General features: G+C 51.2%; 8 protein-coding genes across 8 annotated transcripts, besides 1 other annotated feature; 4 read left to right on the top strand and 4 right to left on the bottom strand.

The window, feature by feature from the left end:
• Window positions 1-15,552: part of a sequence feature (contig 1.43 127..338545(1)) that runs on past both edges of the window.
• On the top strand, window positions 104-1,331 carry ANIA_10317 (TBP-associated factor 8 family protein; the record flags this gene model as incomplete). Its single annotated transcript, XM_655036.2, has 2 exons — window positions 104-374; window positions 427-1,331. 2 exons carry the CDS (start codon window positions 104-106, stop codon window positions 1,209-1,211), a joined length of 1,056 nt encoding a protein of 351 aa, XP_660128.2. The 3' UTR covers window positions 1,212-1,331.
• On the top strand, window positions 2,124-3,469 carry ANIA_10322 (putative Rad51 family DNA repair protein; the record flags this gene model as incomplete). Its single annotated transcript, XM_050613075.1, has 2 exons — window positions 2,124-2,183; window positions 2,261-3,469. The coding sequence occupies 2 exons, from the start codon at window positions 2,124-2,126 to the stop codon at window positions 3,467-3,469; spliced, it is 1,269 nt and encodes a 422-aa protein (XP_050468917.1).
• Window positions 3,652-4,852, bottom strand: ANIA_02525 (threo-3-hydroxy-L-aspartate ammonia-lyase SRY1; the record flags this gene model as incomplete). Its single annotated transcript, XM_655037.1, has 2 exons — window positions 3,652-4,449; window positions 4,565-4,852. 2 exons carry the CDS (start codon window positions 4,850-4,852, stop codon window positions 3,652-3,654), a joined length of 1,086 nt encoding a protein of 361 aa, XP_660129.1.
• Window positions 5,071-6,434, bottom strand: ANIA_02526 (ketol-acid reductoisomerase). The gene has a single exon (XM_655038.2). The coding sequence runs from the start codon at window positions 6,376-6,378 to the stop codon at window positions 5,176-5,178; it is 1,203 nt and encodes a 400-aa protein (XP_660130.1). The 5' UTR covers window positions 6,379-6,434; the 3' UTR covers window positions 5,071-5,175.
• ANIA_02527 (isochorismatase family protein family) lies at window positions 7,014-9,635 on the top strand (the record flags this gene model as incomplete). Its single annotated transcript, XM_655039.2, has 1 exon — window positions 7,014-9,635. The coding sequence occupies exon 1, from the start codon at window positions 7,182-7,184 to the stop codon at window positions 9,633-9,635; it is 2,454 nt and encodes an 817-aa protein (XP_660131.1). The 5' UTR covers window positions 7,014-7,181.
• On the bottom strand, window positions 9,842-10,637 carry ANIA_02528 (rhamnogalacturonan acetylesterase RgaE; the record flags this gene model as incomplete). Its single annotated transcript, XM_655040.1, has 2 exons — window positions 9,842-10,479; window positions 10,538-10,637. 2 exons carry the CDS (start codon window positions 10,635-10,637, stop codon window positions 9,842-9,844), a joined length of 738 nt encoding a protein of 245 aa, XP_660132.1.
• ANIA_02529 (enoyl-CoA hydratase/isomerase family protein) lies at window positions 12,555-13,589 on the top strand (the record flags this gene model as incomplete). Its single annotated transcript, XM_655041.1, has 3 exons — window positions 12,555-12,661; window positions 12,745-13,370; window positions 13,480-13,589. 3 exons carry the CDS (start codon window positions 12,555-12,557, stop codon window positions 13,587-13,589), a joined length of 843 nt encoding a protein of 280 aa, XP_660133.1.
• ANIA_02530 (small heat-shock protein) lies at window positions 14,266-15,231 on the bottom strand. Its single transcript, XM_655042.2, has one exon. It carries the CDS (start codon window positions 15,137-15,139, stop codon window positions 14,594-14,596), a length of 546 nt encoding a protein of 181 aa, XP_660134.1. The 5' UTR covers window positions 15,140-15,231; the 3' UTR covers window positions 14,266-14,593.

Consider the following 15,552-nt stretch of genomic DNA (forward strand, 5'->3'; position numbering starts at 1 on the left):
GATGCCTCAGGCATAGATCACGTGCTGTAAGGATCCTGCTGCTCGGCTTCTTCATCGCAACCGCCTTGAAAAGCCACTCACTCTTTCCTTATTAGACTCCGCTATGGCGCCCTCTTCGCCGGCCGTCAAACGGTCGCTTTCATCATTCTCTGAACAGCAGACTGTTCCCGACACTAAGCGAATCAAGCGCCATTACCATCACCACCATCGTCTACGTGAACCGGTTACCCCATGCTTGCCGGAGCCTGCTATCGCCGATGATGCCTACGTCGACCGGGCCATGGGACGCGTTATAGGGCAATCGCTACGAAACTGCGGGTTCGACATCGCTGACCCACTGGCGGTGGAGAGTTTCCGCGATGCAGCGGAGGAGTGTATGCTATACGTTGGATATTGTTAAGGAGCCTTATTGACATACTTTGTTAGATCTTCTGCGGCTTGCCTCATATGTGCGCACATCTATGCTTTCAAGCAGACGCCTCCAACCTATCCCTCACGACTTCGAATATGCTCTGAAACGTCACCATTTGCCTGTCGGCTCCCTTATCCCGCACCTACAGCCTACCCCAAAAGTCGAACCCACCCCTACCCTACTACCTAGCCCTCCGCCAGAAGAGGATGACTTCAAGATCTTACCTTCTCTCGAACCAGAGTTAAGTGGTGAGGACGACCGCGCCAGGAGCACATACATCCCGAAACACTTTCCCGAGTTCCCGAGCAAACATACCTACCGTCACACACCAGTCTATACCGAGCGAGAACGAGATCCTCGTAAGATCCGTGAGCGAGCAGCCGACGATGGTCGGCATGGAGAGGAAGCGTTGCGAAAGCTCGCTCGAGCGGCGTTCAAAGACAATCAGGCCGGATCTGGTGGTCGTGCTAAGAAACGGTGGGGTGGGAAGACGGAGAGCTTCGAGAGCATGTTTGACAAGACGGTCAAGGGGTTAACCAAAAAGGTGACAAATAATGAAGCCGCAGGCCCCACAGGCAGTTCAAACGCGATGGAAATCGATTCCGGCATCACCCCGGTCACTGAACGAAAGCCCGCCGTATTTAAAGGCTTAACTAGCATTGAATTACCACCCATCATAAATTGCGAACGGGGCTTTTGGCGGCGAACCGCGGCGCCAGGGAGACAAAGGCCGGAGGAGAATCCAAGCGCAAAGCATAATCCAGAACTGTCAAGAGTTGAGAGTTGGGTAAGCACATAAGAGACGCGGGCAGTTGTGGGAGCGAGAAGCATCGTAGCGGCGTCGGGCGTTTCGCATTTGTCCTTTTTTATAGCATTATTCGAAGATACCCATGTGAATTATATTTGTAATTGCCACGAGAATCGCTATCCTGCACTGTACCGGCGTATAATGCAAAATCCAACTAAACTCCGTAAATGCGACATTGTATTCCGTGCTCTTGCTGATATCAAGCCTTTGATTTATTCCGAGCCTCGCTTTCTCGCGTCGTATCTCGTTCCGCTTGTCGCAAAGGTTCCCACGAGGTCGTCTCAACGGTCAACCCATCCGCACATCTATTACAGAGCCAAGTCAGCTTATTCGCACGCCATTGCACATCAATCCGTCAACCGCTTACTTTCTGAAAAGCCGCACAACTTGATTGCAGACAACAACCCCCGGCCCAGGAGGTTTTGGCGGAGGATTGCACGAGTATTGTACCATTTCCATAAGCTTGCATTTCTCAAGGTCCACTGCGCCGCCCTTGCGCCGCTTTTCTTGATGGAAGTTCTTGGTTACAATGTTGACGTGTTCCGGGAGCTTTTCCACGTCGAAAAGGGGGACGAGGGGTGCCATTGATGCCGTTCGAAGTTTGTGAAGTTGATATACAGTGTCAGCGTGGTACAGAGCTGAGTGGTGTCTTTTGTAGAGAAAAGCATAGGGGAAGTTGATGAAGTGGGTGTCCGGGTGCGGAATCAAAACCGTCGGAGTTAGATGGACTATTACATCCGCCGATGCTGTATCATCAACCGATCGCCTCTCACCTTCCAGACTACACGCTCCTTATTCGCAACTGTCTTTGAGTCAATTGAGTATAGCTATCATTGAATGAATTGCCACATGCTGCTGAGTTGACATGTAGTTAATGATATCTGAATACTAAACTTCTTCCAAATGTCCGCCAGTTTCGGAGAAAAACTGCTCCAAGAAGTTCATGAAGAAAGTTTAGAAGAGGTACTTCTTTTCTCTCTTGCTTCAAGTTAGTTTAAAGTTAAAGTGATGGTACATCAGCTGTGCTAACCTTGACTCAGTTGCTACATGACTTGAAAGTGCTACATCGAGAGCATTCGGGGACCACCAAAACCCGCCTTGGTGTCTCGCCCATTGATGAGCTTCTAGAGCTTTTTGGGACGTATTCTCAGCCACTGCATGGCCTACCCGGGACAAGGGAGGATATTGTTGCTGATCCGGATGGCGATACCGTCGCTGGAGAAAACCACGAGCCGGCACATCTTGAAGTGCCCGTTCATCCGGCATTTCCTAGTCGGCCTTATACCATCCTAGAGATATCTAGCACATGCTCTGCGGCTGGCAAGTCCCAGGTATTATATTATCTAGCTGCTCTGGCAGTGCTACCGTCCAGATTCAACGGAATCCCGCTCAATGGATCCAATTCCGCCGTAGTCTTTATTGACACTGACGGCCGTTTCGATGCTGAGCGTCTACGCACTGTCGCCCGCGGGATTGTTCTGGACAAACTTGAAAACACAAGTGATGCTGATACTGAAAACCACGGAGCTGTTGAAGCTATGACTTTTGCGTCTCTACAGCACATCCACGTTTTTCGGCCGCAGTCGTCTTTGGCATTACTCGCTACATTGCAATCCCTGGACGCATATCTGCTTGACCTTTCCCGTCATGCTTCAGGTAACCGGGCCCTTCGGGCTATAATGATCGACAGTGCAACTGCCTTCCTCTGGCAAGACAAGCTGCAAGATGAGATCGCGCGCACTGAGGATATTGGCCGGTCAGCGGCGGAAATAGAACGCGAGCGTCTCCAGAGAGAGAAATTTTACCTCGCAGATATATACGCGGACTTGGTCACAAGTTTGAAACAGCTGCAGAGCACATTTGATTGCGATGTCATATATACTGCTACCTCTTTTGGTGGTAGATCAACGGAGAATCCATCTATGCCGTATGGCTCGTATAACCCGCTAGATACTGCACTCCAGACACCGTCTTTTCGTTCTCCGTTACCCTCTCCTTGGGGATTGTTTCCTACACTCCGGCTGGTGCTGCAACGAAAAGTGCTTCGTCCGTTCCCACCCGGTGCGACTGTCCAAGAGGCGGAGAGGGATGCGCCTATGCGGCAGAAGGTGGCTATGCGAGGGGAGTTCTTGGGGTTTGTGAATGGGTGGGGACGAGAGGATTGGCCACGAAGGAGATTGGAAGAGCTGAAGAGGCGAGGAGCACAGTTCACGTTCAATGTTGGGCAAAACAGCGTCACATTGAACTGAGCTGCCGTCTACCGAAAATCCCATCAATAAGTGCTATTTTCCGGTTCCTAGAGTAATCCTGAGAAGCGGAAGGGGTTATATTATGTAGGCATTTAATATGCTGTATATCTGGATATTTCAGCTACGCTGCTAGAATGACTGTATGTTCAATCGTATATACCGCAGTTCGTTCTCAGACCAAATCAACCAAACAATTTCCCAATCGCCTCAACCGTCGTATTCCCACCACTAAACACAATTCCTACATCCCAGCCGGCTGGCGCCTCGCGTTCGACAAGCCGTCGAAACTCCTCATTATACAGACAAACAGCCAATCCCACAACAGCGCTTGGTTCAACAACCACCTTCATTCGTTCCAGAACAAGCCTCATTGCAGCCTTGATCTGCTCCTCAGTGACGGAAAACACACCCGCCACTTTGCTCTTGTCTGAAATAACCTCCCAATTCAACACGCCCACCGGCGTTCTTAACCCATCCGCAATCGTCAGAGTCTTCACGCTCTCAACCCTCTGTCCAGCGTCAAGCCCACGCCGACAATCGTCCGCGCCCTCGAAGCTCGGTTCCGCGCCAAAGACTTTCGTCGTCTTATCCGAGAAGAAAGTTGCAACCCCGGAATTGAGACCGCCTCCTCCAATCGGCGTAATCACCGCATCTAGACCTTCCCTAGCGGACGGAGACTCGGACTCATGTACACTCAACTCAGGCTTCTCGCGCACAGCATCAAGATACTGTGCATGCATCTCTAGTCCCGTCGTCCCCTGGCCGCAAATAATATGGTAATCGTCATACGGTGGGACAAGAATCGCCCCTGTGCGCGCTTGGACGTCCGCAACTACCGCTTCCCGCTCTACACTCGTTGAGCCGCTGAAAATCACTTCTGCGCCGTGAGACTGCGTCCCTGCGATCTTGGAGGGAGTGCTGATTTTCGGCATGACAATATACGCGGGAATCCCGAGAGTTGAGGAGGCGAGCGCAAGGGCCTGTGCATGATTTCCTAGTAGAAGAACAGTCAGCTCTTATCCATTCACCACCCGTAAGACGGTAGTTAGAAGGGGCCAAACCAGAACTATGCGTAACTACCCCCCTCCTTCGCACATTCTCCTCGCCCTCACGCTCAATCAGCCTCAGCAGCGCGTGAAATGCGCCGCGGGCCTTGAACGCGCCGATGCGTTGAAAGTTCTCGCATTTGAAGAAGAAGTTTATCTTGGGGTGCGCTGGGGTCGAGCCTTCGAAAGGTGTTCCGCGTAGCGCATCGGGTGACTGCCGGGCTGAAGCAATGGCGTTGAGGGTGCGATTTGTAAGGAGCGGGGTGCGGTGGATGTACGGGGTTATGAGGGTGTAAGCTTCTTGTATAGAATTTGGGGTCGGGAGTTGAGGAGCCATTTTGGGTCTGTCTGGATATATTGAGTTTTTCTGTTAAGTTTGAACAGGTAATAGAGGGGAAGTGAGCCCTGGTGGGGTTATGCGGAGTTGGAGAGTGATCTATTTGGAGTCGCGAGCCATCCCGGCGGAATATTGCGAAGTCGGAATATGTGAGTCATGGGCGCTTCGAGATTTGCTGAGTTTACGATTCTAGAACAATGACGAAAGAAATCAATTGAACTTGGTAACCAGTCAATGCTTTAGTGGTATTATTATAAGAACAAAAAATGAAGTCATGGTACATTCGTAACTTTTCCCAACCCAGGTTTATACATCGCATTAAGTTATTTCTGGTTCTCGGGACGGAGGGAGCGGACGGCCTTTCCGGCGCGCCAGATCTCGAGATCACGGATCTCCTGCATCTCCTTCTCGTACTTCTCGCGGTAGTCCTTCTGGGAGTTGTAGTCCAGAGAGCGCTGGGTCTCTGTGCCGTCGCGAACGCTATCGTAGAGCTCGTTGAAGAGGGGCTTCAGGTTGTCCTTGAAGCGGCTGGACCAGTCGATGGCACCACGGCGGGCGGTCGTGGAGCAAGCGGCGTACATCCAGTCCATACCGTTGGCGCCGATCAGAGGGTACAGAGACTGGGTAGCCTCCTCGACGGTCTCGTTGAAAGCCTCGGAGGGGCTGTGACCACGCTCACGGAGGACTTCGTACTGAGCAAGGAACATACCGTGGATACCGCCCATGAGGCAGCCACGCTCACCGTAGAGGTCAGAGTAGACCTCCTTCTCAAAGGTAGTCTCGTAGAGGTAGCCGGAACCGACAGCAACACCCATGGCGATAGCCTTCTCCTTAGCATTGCCAGTAACATCCTGGAAGACGGCAATGGAGGAGTTGATACCACGGCCCTCACGGAAGAGAGTGCGAACGGTACGGCCGGAACCCTTGGGGGCGACGAGGATGACATCGACGTCAGAGGGAACATCGACCTTGGTCTTCTCCTTGAAAACGGGGGAGAAACCATGGGAGAAGTAGAGAGTCTTGCCCTTGGTGATGAGGGGCTTGAGAGTGGGCCAGGTCTCAGACTGAGCAGCATCGGAGAGGAGGTTCATGACAATGGTACCCTTCTGGACAGCCTCGGTAACCTCGAACAGGTTCTTGCCGGGAACCCAGCCGTCCTGGATGGCCTCCTTCCAGGAAGCACCATCCTTGCGGACACCAACAATGACGTTAAGACCCTGGTCACGCAGGTTCAGACCCTGGCCGTGACCCTGAGAACCGTAACCGATCAGGGCAAGAGTGTCGTTCTTGAAGTATTCCTGCAGCTTCTCACGGGGCCAGTCGGCACGCTCGTAGACGGTCTCCTGGGAGTCGGCAAAGGAGATGGTCTTGACACCACGGACGGGGACGACGGGAGCGGCCACACGGGGGACGGCATTGGCAGCAATCTTAGCGAGAGAGGGCCGGGGAAGGGCGGCGGAAACGACTGATCGGGGGGCGGCGACACGAGCCACACGGAGGGCACGGGGAAGACCACGGGAAGCCATTGTGTGAGGATTGAGGAAGAGGAGGGGAGATTGAAGGGATTGAGGAGTAATGAAGATGGGAAAGATGATAGGAGAGAAAAAAAAGAGTCACTGAGGACGGGCAAGCCACAGCTTATAAAGTGGTTGCTGGGGGAGAGGCAAATTCCTGGGGCCGCACGTGATCCGGAGTCGAGCTTATCCTCCCCGGCGAATGGGGCAGATCGTCCCGATGTCGGTCCGCCTTTTCGGAGTCATCGTCCACATCCGACGAGGCCGGAGCATCATTATTCACAGGCCAGGACCAGATCCAGGGACCTCGATGTTCTTTATCGAGTGAGGATTAACCTCGCATGTTTCTCTCCATGGCCGCTCCGCATTCTGTGTGTTTTAAAGTTTAGACACCCTGTGCTAATACAAGCAAGTTGCTAGCGGACGCTCCGTAGGAGCTCCGACTAGCGGCACCCCGCGTTGTGGATGCCTGATGCGTGCTTTTAATGCCTGTGGCTAGTGCCTGAGATTCAAGGTGTCGATTCGATAAAGTACTCTGGGACTGCGTATTACTCTGCATATCATGATCAGGGCGTCAAAAGTACGCCTTCAAGTGTACGTTTCAGGTATGTGTCGCGATTAGCTTGCGTCTCACAGAATGTTCTACTGGCGGTTGTCTTGGGAGTTCACTATTTTGCAGCTTCGCCTGTCTCCCCTCGCAATCTTTTTCCGACAGCTAATCCACCTCAACTCGAGCCGCTTGGGCTAGCTCACCAGTATATTCTTTATTCGTATTTCCCTCTGTGTGTGTCTTCCTCTGGCCATGTGCAGCTAAGATGAATTTTCTTTCCGCCCTCGGGAATCTGCCAACCCGACAAGCACTCCTCCTTCTCGACTTCCAAAACGACTTTGTTCGTCCAAATGGAGCTCTTCATGTGCCGAATACGGCAGATATTATCGAGATTATTCCACCACTTGCCAATGCATTCCGTCGCACGGGCTATGTTGTCTGGGGCCGCTCGTATCATGAGTCACGCCAACCGCTGCTCAACGCTGACGGCCAAGATCTGGTAGTTATAAGCCGCGCCGAGGACTCGGTCAAAAAACGAACAGCAGACTTTGAGCTGAAAGGCCCTCTTCATGAAGAGGCCTTTCTTTCGACCGAAACTCCTCAGTGCTGTCTTCCTCAAAGCGCTGGAGCCCAATTCCCCGCCCCGCTACTCGCGGCTATCGATTCCGAGTCCGATATCCTAATAGAGAAATCAGAGTATTCTGCTTTGTCTCCGGCGCTTGTTCTTTCCCTGCGCACTCGTTTTGTGACCGAAATCTATCTCTGCGGTTCCCTCTCCAACGCCTCGGTCTACGCGACTGCGCTTGACGCCGTCCGTCACGGGTTCTCGCTTTTCTTAATCGAGGACTGTCTAGGTTACCGGAGTTTTTCTCGCCACGAGGAGACTATGCGACGCATGGCCGATGTTCTTGGAGCAAACGGCATTACCTCTCAGGAGCTCCTAGAACAGCTGGACCGCGAAGAGACCGATCAGATCGCACGCAGTGCGCCCCGCCTGGCACGGCCTTTACCCCCGGCTGGCATTGAAGGTGATCTGGAGGATCTGGACGTAAAGCTCAACACCACAAACACCAAAGAAGATAGCCCTGAGCCTCCTTTGAGACGCCGGAGGCTAGAAGATATCTTGGCTGAAATGTCTGATGACGAGCATGGCCATCTCCGGGAACTGGCAGAACTGAGTCGTGGGCAGGTCCGCTCTTATCGCGTTGAGCGAGACGGACAATCTCATGGACCAGAGTCAGTAGATAATTCGGCGAGAAACACCCGCCGAAAGCGACCCGACCAAAGCGAGTCTCGCTCCTCTCGAACTGAACGTCACCGAGTCAGGAGATTGAAGCCAGCAACGAACGTCTGTCGCCCAGGGGATGTTATCGGAGAGGGTGATTCCCGGATTGTCTATGAACTTGATTTGCCAGAGAATGCTTTTGAACGCATCCGTGACGAAGTGGCTTGGCAGAAGATGTACCACATGTCCGGACAGGTACCCCGTCTCGTTGCTGTTCAAGGGAAGCGCTCGTCGGATGGTTCCATACCGATCTACCGTCATCCTGCAGACGAATCACCTCCACTTGAACCATTTTCCCCTACTGTCGACCAGGTACGTGTCCTTGTGGAACGTATTCTAGGACACCCTCTGAATCATGTCCTCATCCAACTCTATCGTGACGGGCAAGACCGAATCTCTGAGCATTCAGATAAGACCCTCGACATTGTCCGTGGTTCTTCTATCTGCAATGTCAGCCTTGGCGCCCAACGAGTCATGATACTCCGGCAGAAGGGCTCGACGAACGAGGAAGGCACAGCTAGAGTCACACAACGAATACCGATGCCCCACGAGTCTCTCTTCGTATTGGGCGAAAGGACAAATGCAGCCTGGGTTCATGGCATTAAGGCCGATAAGCGGCAAGAGTCCGAGAAATCGGTGGAGGAGCGCGCTTACGGAGGTCAAAGGATCTCGCTTACTTTCCGACATATTGGCACCTTCTTAGACCCTATCATTGACACTATCTGGGGTCAAGGTGCCGTCGCTAAATGCCAGGGTGAAGCGCGCCCCGTAATCCATGCCAACGCAGAAGAAACCGAGCGGCTGGTGCGCGCTTTTGGAGAAGAAAACAGGTCTATTGATTTTGACTGGGACGCCGCTTATGGCGAAGGCTTCGATGTTGTCAATTTTGTCACAGCCACCAGTACCAAACTGGTCCTTGGTGAGGACGAGGTAGTCAACTTGCGGGTTCAACTTGGCCTAGGCGAGAATAGTATTAGATATGACACCACCCCGCATCAGACCTTACAAGCAGGTAGTGAGGCCAAGCTGCCCTTGTACATCGACTCGGACGGTACGAAGGTCGCTGGTGATCAGGCGATACTGAGATACCTAGCGCAGCGCGCTCCCGATCCAGAACGACAAGGCGTGGAGGTGTTGCGCGGTGGCGATAAGTTATCCGACATCGACGGCCTTCTCGCGAAATGGCGAGAATCCTACAATAGCAGCGAGCCAGATTTTGATACATTGACCCCGTGGGAACAAGTTTTAACCGGGCAGCACTACCTTGGCGGGAACACTTTGGCAATTGATGACTGCGCATTTTGGCCAGTTCTAAGGGAGTTTGTCCAAAAGACCGGACCGCTCTCAGACAAGGCGTATCCTAATTTAGCCCAGTACTATACACGAGTTGGCAAACGTGGCATTGTCAGGGCAGTCCTCGAAGAAATGAAATGATTGCGGCGTCAACACCTGGCTGGACTAGATTCCTGCCTACGACGGAATGAGATTTACGATCATCTTGTGTCATAGACAAACTTAACGACCTTCTAAGTTAACTGTGTAGCTTCTGTTTCAGTCGTAACCATATACGACATACTTGTTGTTGCAACGTTGTTTGTTATTTTGTTGCCCAGATACGGGCCACTATACCCATCAATTGATTACAAGCATTCACCGTCGAAATCAGTTCTTGTCAAGACATCGTTCAACGCAACCCCGCTGCACACAACGGCCTTGAGGAAAGCATCAGCAACAACACTGGAGCCCTCGGCGTTAGTATGCGTATGGTCATTCGGGTAGAACGAGTTGACCGTGTCTGCGCCGAGCGCCTCAAAGATGCTCGCTGTATAAGCTCCATGATCCACATAGTCTACTCCTGCCCTTTGAGCCGCCAACTCGGCATACCCGACAAATCGGTTCGGCGTGTAGGAGAATGTTCCGCTCTCCCATGGGTTGTTGGGCGTCTGGCTGGAGATCAGGACGTTGGCACCCTTCTCCAGAAACAGCAGCGCCGCATTTTCGATGTACGCTGGGAAGGTGAGGACAGTTTCGGCCACCCCGTTGTACACGGTCTCACAGGTCTCATCGCCATCGCCAGGGCAGTCAGTACGGCCGTTATCGTTGGAGAGAGAGCCGCCGTCGTTGTGTCCAAACTCGATAACAACATAGTCGCCTGCTTGAAGGACGTCGGCGATGGCCTGGAAGCGGCCCTCGCGGGTGTAGGAGCGCGCGCTACGACCACCAATGGCCTGGTTAGAGATTTCAACCGAGACGCTGTCGGCAATGTAGTCACCCCATCCTAGTAAAGTCAGCCAGTCAGCATGATGCTCTTAAGGTCAATCAAAAGCCACACTTACCAGGAGTACTGGACGCCATGGTGGAGTCACCAGCCAAGTAAATTGTCTGCGCCAGCGCGGACGGGAGGAGAGAAAGAGAGGTAAGAGCGATGGATTTCATTTTTGCAGTAGACGATTGCGTCTTGGTTCGAGACTTTGGCTTGCTTCTGTTGAATGTAGATACAAACCTACCGCCAACGAACCTATGCCTCTTTTATATACCCGCCAACCTCTAGCTCCTTAGACAGCCCTCAATCCAGACACCACCAGTTTCCTTCAGCACGGTAGAACGTCCTATACGTGGAACATGTTGGCAGCCTCGGCGTTTGAGCCCCCGACGCAGGGTTTACCTGTCAAACTGTCGAATATTTTCCCGATCCCCACATCAACTCCGGGGGAGGAAGTGTGAAACTCGGCCCAGCGGAGACCTGTTTCATGACGTCTGTCATGACTAGTAGGATAGCTCCAGAGTTGCAACAGTCAGCCTTGTCGTTTTGGGGCCAGAACTCTTCGAATTGCTCCGTGTCGGTTTCGTATGCGGTCTCCTCTCCTTCACAACGGGTAAGCCTCGGTCAAGCAGGATACCAAAACCTTTGCTCTGTTAGAACCAGTAGATTGTCAGTACATCAACCTACAAGATGAACAGAACGAGGGAAAGGAAGAGGTAGGCCTCGCACAGACCGCTCAGCAGCAACAGCGAAACGCCGAGCACGACATAAGGGTCTCATACTCTGTGGACTGCACGTCATGCAGAATTTGTCAGCCGCCTGTTCCCCGCGTCGAATCTATCCAGCTGAAGAAGATCGGCCGACCCGGTGAAACCACCAAGACCCTTTCTCCACCTATCAGAAACCCCGTCCACTATACGTTATTCACTGTGGGTGCATGAGGATGAGCGGAGCACCCCGTTTGCTATTCTGCATGACTCTTCAATAAGGCTATAGTTCGGAGGAGTACCCATGTGCAGGTTGGTTTCGGGTTATAGACAAGCGAAGTGATCATGCCGGGAAAGGAAAGATCAATTTCTTGTTTGTTGCTTGCATTCTTGGAAGACTCGCTCCTTGTGGAGTTGTCCTTGGTACCATATTAGGATATCTCTGAGTGAGGTTTCCCTGTGATTAGTAGAGAGTGCGTTGTAGTACTGACTAGTGGGAGTGGGGATGCTCGCGTGGTTGGAAATAGCTCCTCAGACATCATTCTTCAGACAATAGCGTCAAACGATAGCATTCGGTGTCAATAGTATAAAGTATTTTTCAAACTCATGTAACATACAATTCACCGCCTAGTAAAGTAATTTGGCAGGATGGCCGAGCGGTTAAGGCGTTAGATTAGAAATCTAATCCCTTCGGGGTCCAGAGTTCGAATCTCTGTCCTGTCGAACTTTTTTGTTGTTGATATTCTCACTCCCCATCTACTTGTTGACATCTACCTATCAATCATTACTCTATATAAAGTGATAATTTACCAGCATAATCGTTCCTTCCGCTTTTGTATTCTCAATTTCTCAACGCTTTACCATGCTGACTTTGAGAGCTTCTGAATCGCGAATGGCACTGTTGTTGCCTGATTTGCGGTGTAGGTGACCGCCATCTGAACAAGGCAAAGTAGGCCTAATGAATATGTTACCCTGCCTCTGTATCTATGGCGCATTCCAATTACTGACCATAAGCTTGCTGGATGGGAACCTGCTTGCTATCTGCAGCCGAGGCACGTGAAGCCGATGACCGAAATAGTTTCAGCTCCCCACATGCTGCTCCCATCTCCGCATGTTGTGATTATACTCTGGCCTGGCTGTTAATGCGATCAAATATTATTCTCGTGCTATATTTAGGGTTCTATTGCGAGCGAGATATAGTCTAACCCATTTCCTATCTGATATAAAGAACAACTGGCCTGCTTAATCATCGCTCCGCGTTGCATTCAATTTTAGCCGAGGTTGTGCAACTAGCCCTTTTGGATATATATTGAGACCACTTGCATATCACATCGAAGGCCCAGCAACACAACAGCCACACATAGCGAGCATAAAATACACACCATGGCCTCAAACTACTCGCCCAAATACTTTAATATCAATTTCCCACAAGAATATGTCGCCCACGTCGAGATCAACCGGCCGAACCAGCTAAATGCGTTCTTCGAGGCGTATGTCCGCAATACAAGCTACCCCTCCCGTCCCTCATAACCTTACGGAGCAACGATGAGCTAACGTTTATATGAGTTTGTAGCATGTGGCTCGAACTCGGCCAACTCTTCGCCCAGCTCTCTACTGACCCCGCCGTTCGCGCAATAGTCATCTCCGGCGCTGGCACTAAAGCATTCACAGCCGGCCTCGATGTAAAAGCCGCGTCGCAGGGCCTCCTATCATCAGACTCCAAGGCCAGTGACCCCGCGCGCAAGGCTGTGCACCTCCGCCGCGAAGTCGGCTCGTTCCAAGATTGCGTCTCATCCATTGAGAAATGCGAGAAGCCCGTCATCGTCGCCATGCATGGTTTCTCACTCGGTCTGGCGATTGACCTCTCCTCTGCTGCGGATGTGCGCTTCTGTGCGAAAGATACGCGCTTCGCGGTTAAAGAAGTGGATATTGGGCTTGCGGCGGACGTGGGTACACTAAGCCGACTGCCCAAGATCGTGGGTAACTATGGCTGGGTAAAGGATGTTGCGCTGTCAGCGAGGTTGTTCGGGGCAGAGGAGGCACTGAGCGTTGGCTTTGTTAGTCGTGTATTTGAAACGAAGGAGGAGGCTGTTAAGGGGGCGATTGAGCTTGCGGCTCTTATTGCAAGTAAGAGCCCTGTGGCGGTGCAAGGGACGAAAGAGCTGTTGAATTGGTCGAGGGATCATACGGTGCAGGATGGTAAGTTCAGATTCCCGTCTTCTCCTCCTCCTCCGGAGCGTTCGCTAGGGGTTAAAGAGGATGCCATTCGATACCAAGTTCTCAGTTCGTACTGATAGCCACATTTCAGGTCTCCGATACACAGCGGTATGGAACAGTGCCGCGCTGCAGACCAGCGACGTCCAATCGGCATTACTGTCGGGTATCCAAAAACGGAAGCCAACTTTTGAGAAACTGTAGTTTCGAACATGACAATCATCTGAAAAACTGTCTATTACACATATATAATACTAGCTGGATCTAAGGCCAATATATATTTGAGAAAAAATTGAAAAAAATAGGTATAATATAGAAAAAGGGGAAAAAATAATCGACAGGACAGAGATTCGAACTCTGGACCCCGAAGGGATTAGATTTCTAATCTAACGCCTTAACCGCTCGGCCATCCTGCCGGATTGATGAAGTAGATTTACTTTAAACAACCTATATGCTAAAAGACCAAAAATATATTATATGCGGAGGTAATTGCTTAATGCATTCAACAAATTCCTTACCTCTGCTCTTAGTTATCCTTTTCTTATTTCTTTTTTCTTTCTTGTTTTCTTTCCTTTTCTTCCCTCTTCGTCTTTTATCTTGTTTACGCTGTCTTACCTCCCATGTTTCACGTTTTATTGATGTAATGGGACGTATTTAGGTGGATCTTCCTATCTAGACGTGCCGTACGTACAAGAAGGAGTCGCTGGAAAGGAGAAAGGAAAAAGGGATTGCTGTCATGAGGAAGTCTTACAGGTGACTCTCCGCCTTCAAGACAACGTAGGCCTTGGCCGAGTCACTAAGGTCTAAGGTCCTTGTATGGGTAAGGACCCATAACAATCGACTACGATTTCAAGCTGTACTAGCGGATAGAAAGTTGAAAAAAAATATTATAGTTGTATTTCTTTATCATTCATTATTGTACTAATGTACACAAGGTAGGGACAGTGCAGATATTAGAGACTTCAGCACAGTAGAGACAGAAAGGTAAAAGTTCGAACAGCAAATCCCCATGAACTATGCTATCATTGCAACTCAGTGAAAGTTGGAAAGTTGGATTGTTGAATGTTCGGAATAGCCTAGACATCCAGATCGAAAGGCGAAAAAAGGTCGGCGAAAAAGTCGGAAAGTCGTAACGTCGTATCAGACAATCGTGTTGATTGTTCAGCTCAGGACGGCCTGTGGTCGGCTCGTGCTGCATTCAAACCACCTTACTGAATGGTGATCTTTTTAGCAGTCGGAGGCACAGCCTTGGGCACCACAAGAGAAAGAATACCGTCCTTTAAGCTGGCCTTCACATCGTCCTGATTGACACGAGTTGGGAAGGTGAAGGTGCGCTGGAATTCGCCGACAGAGCGCTCGCTGACCCAGTAGCGAGACTTGTTGGCAGCCTTCTTGGTGGATACCTGCTTCTCGCCGGTCTTTGCAACTTCGCTGCTTTCACCCCGGGCCTGGTTCTCTGTATCGGCCTGATCATTTTTGTTGTCGTCGCTGGAGGAGTGGTACTCGCGCTCGGAGCGGCCCTTGATCACCAGGGTCTGTGGGTCGGTGAACTCAATGTCGATATTGCTCTGAGGAATACCAGGGAGTTCGCCGTCAAGATGGTAGGCCTCGTTGGATTCGCGGACGTCGAAGCGAGGCGCAAAAGACTGCACTGAGGCGTGACCGCGGGCGGAGCGGTGGTTGTCGTAGTCATCCAGGAGACGGAAGAGAGGAGCAAAGTCTCCGGGGGTAGGAATGGTTCTGAACAGAGACATTGTGATAGTATTAAGAAGTGAAGTGTTTGTGTTGTGGTTCCGGATTGTTGGCTTTGTTATGTTCTTGAGTTGATACTTAGATGATTGCTTGCTCTGCTTGATGATGGTCGAGCTAGATGAGGAGTCCAGGGGCAATTTATGTCCTCGGGTGGCATAAGAGACGTCTTGATGACGCCAGATATCGTTGTTCTCGATATAGGGCGATACTTCTGGATGGACCGTGATGTTTCAAGAAGCGCCAAGACGCCTATAGATAAAGCCTCTCGGAAGCTCCCGATAATTCTGGGTCCTTCGACCAATCACGTGACAACAAAGAAGCTCGCCACAACAGAGCTGATCGAAGGATAGGGAAAGGATGAGGAAAATGAACACTGATCTCCTCATTGATGATTAAACAAATGATTACTTCAATG

The sequence above is a fragment of the Aspergillus nidulans genome, chromosome VII, assembly GCF_000011425.1.
Source record: "Aspergillus nidulans FGSC A4 chromosome VII".
NCBI classification, from domain to species: Eukaryota; Fungi; Ascomycota; class Eurotiomycetes; order Eurotiales; family Aspergillaceae; genus Aspergillus; species Aspergillus nidulans.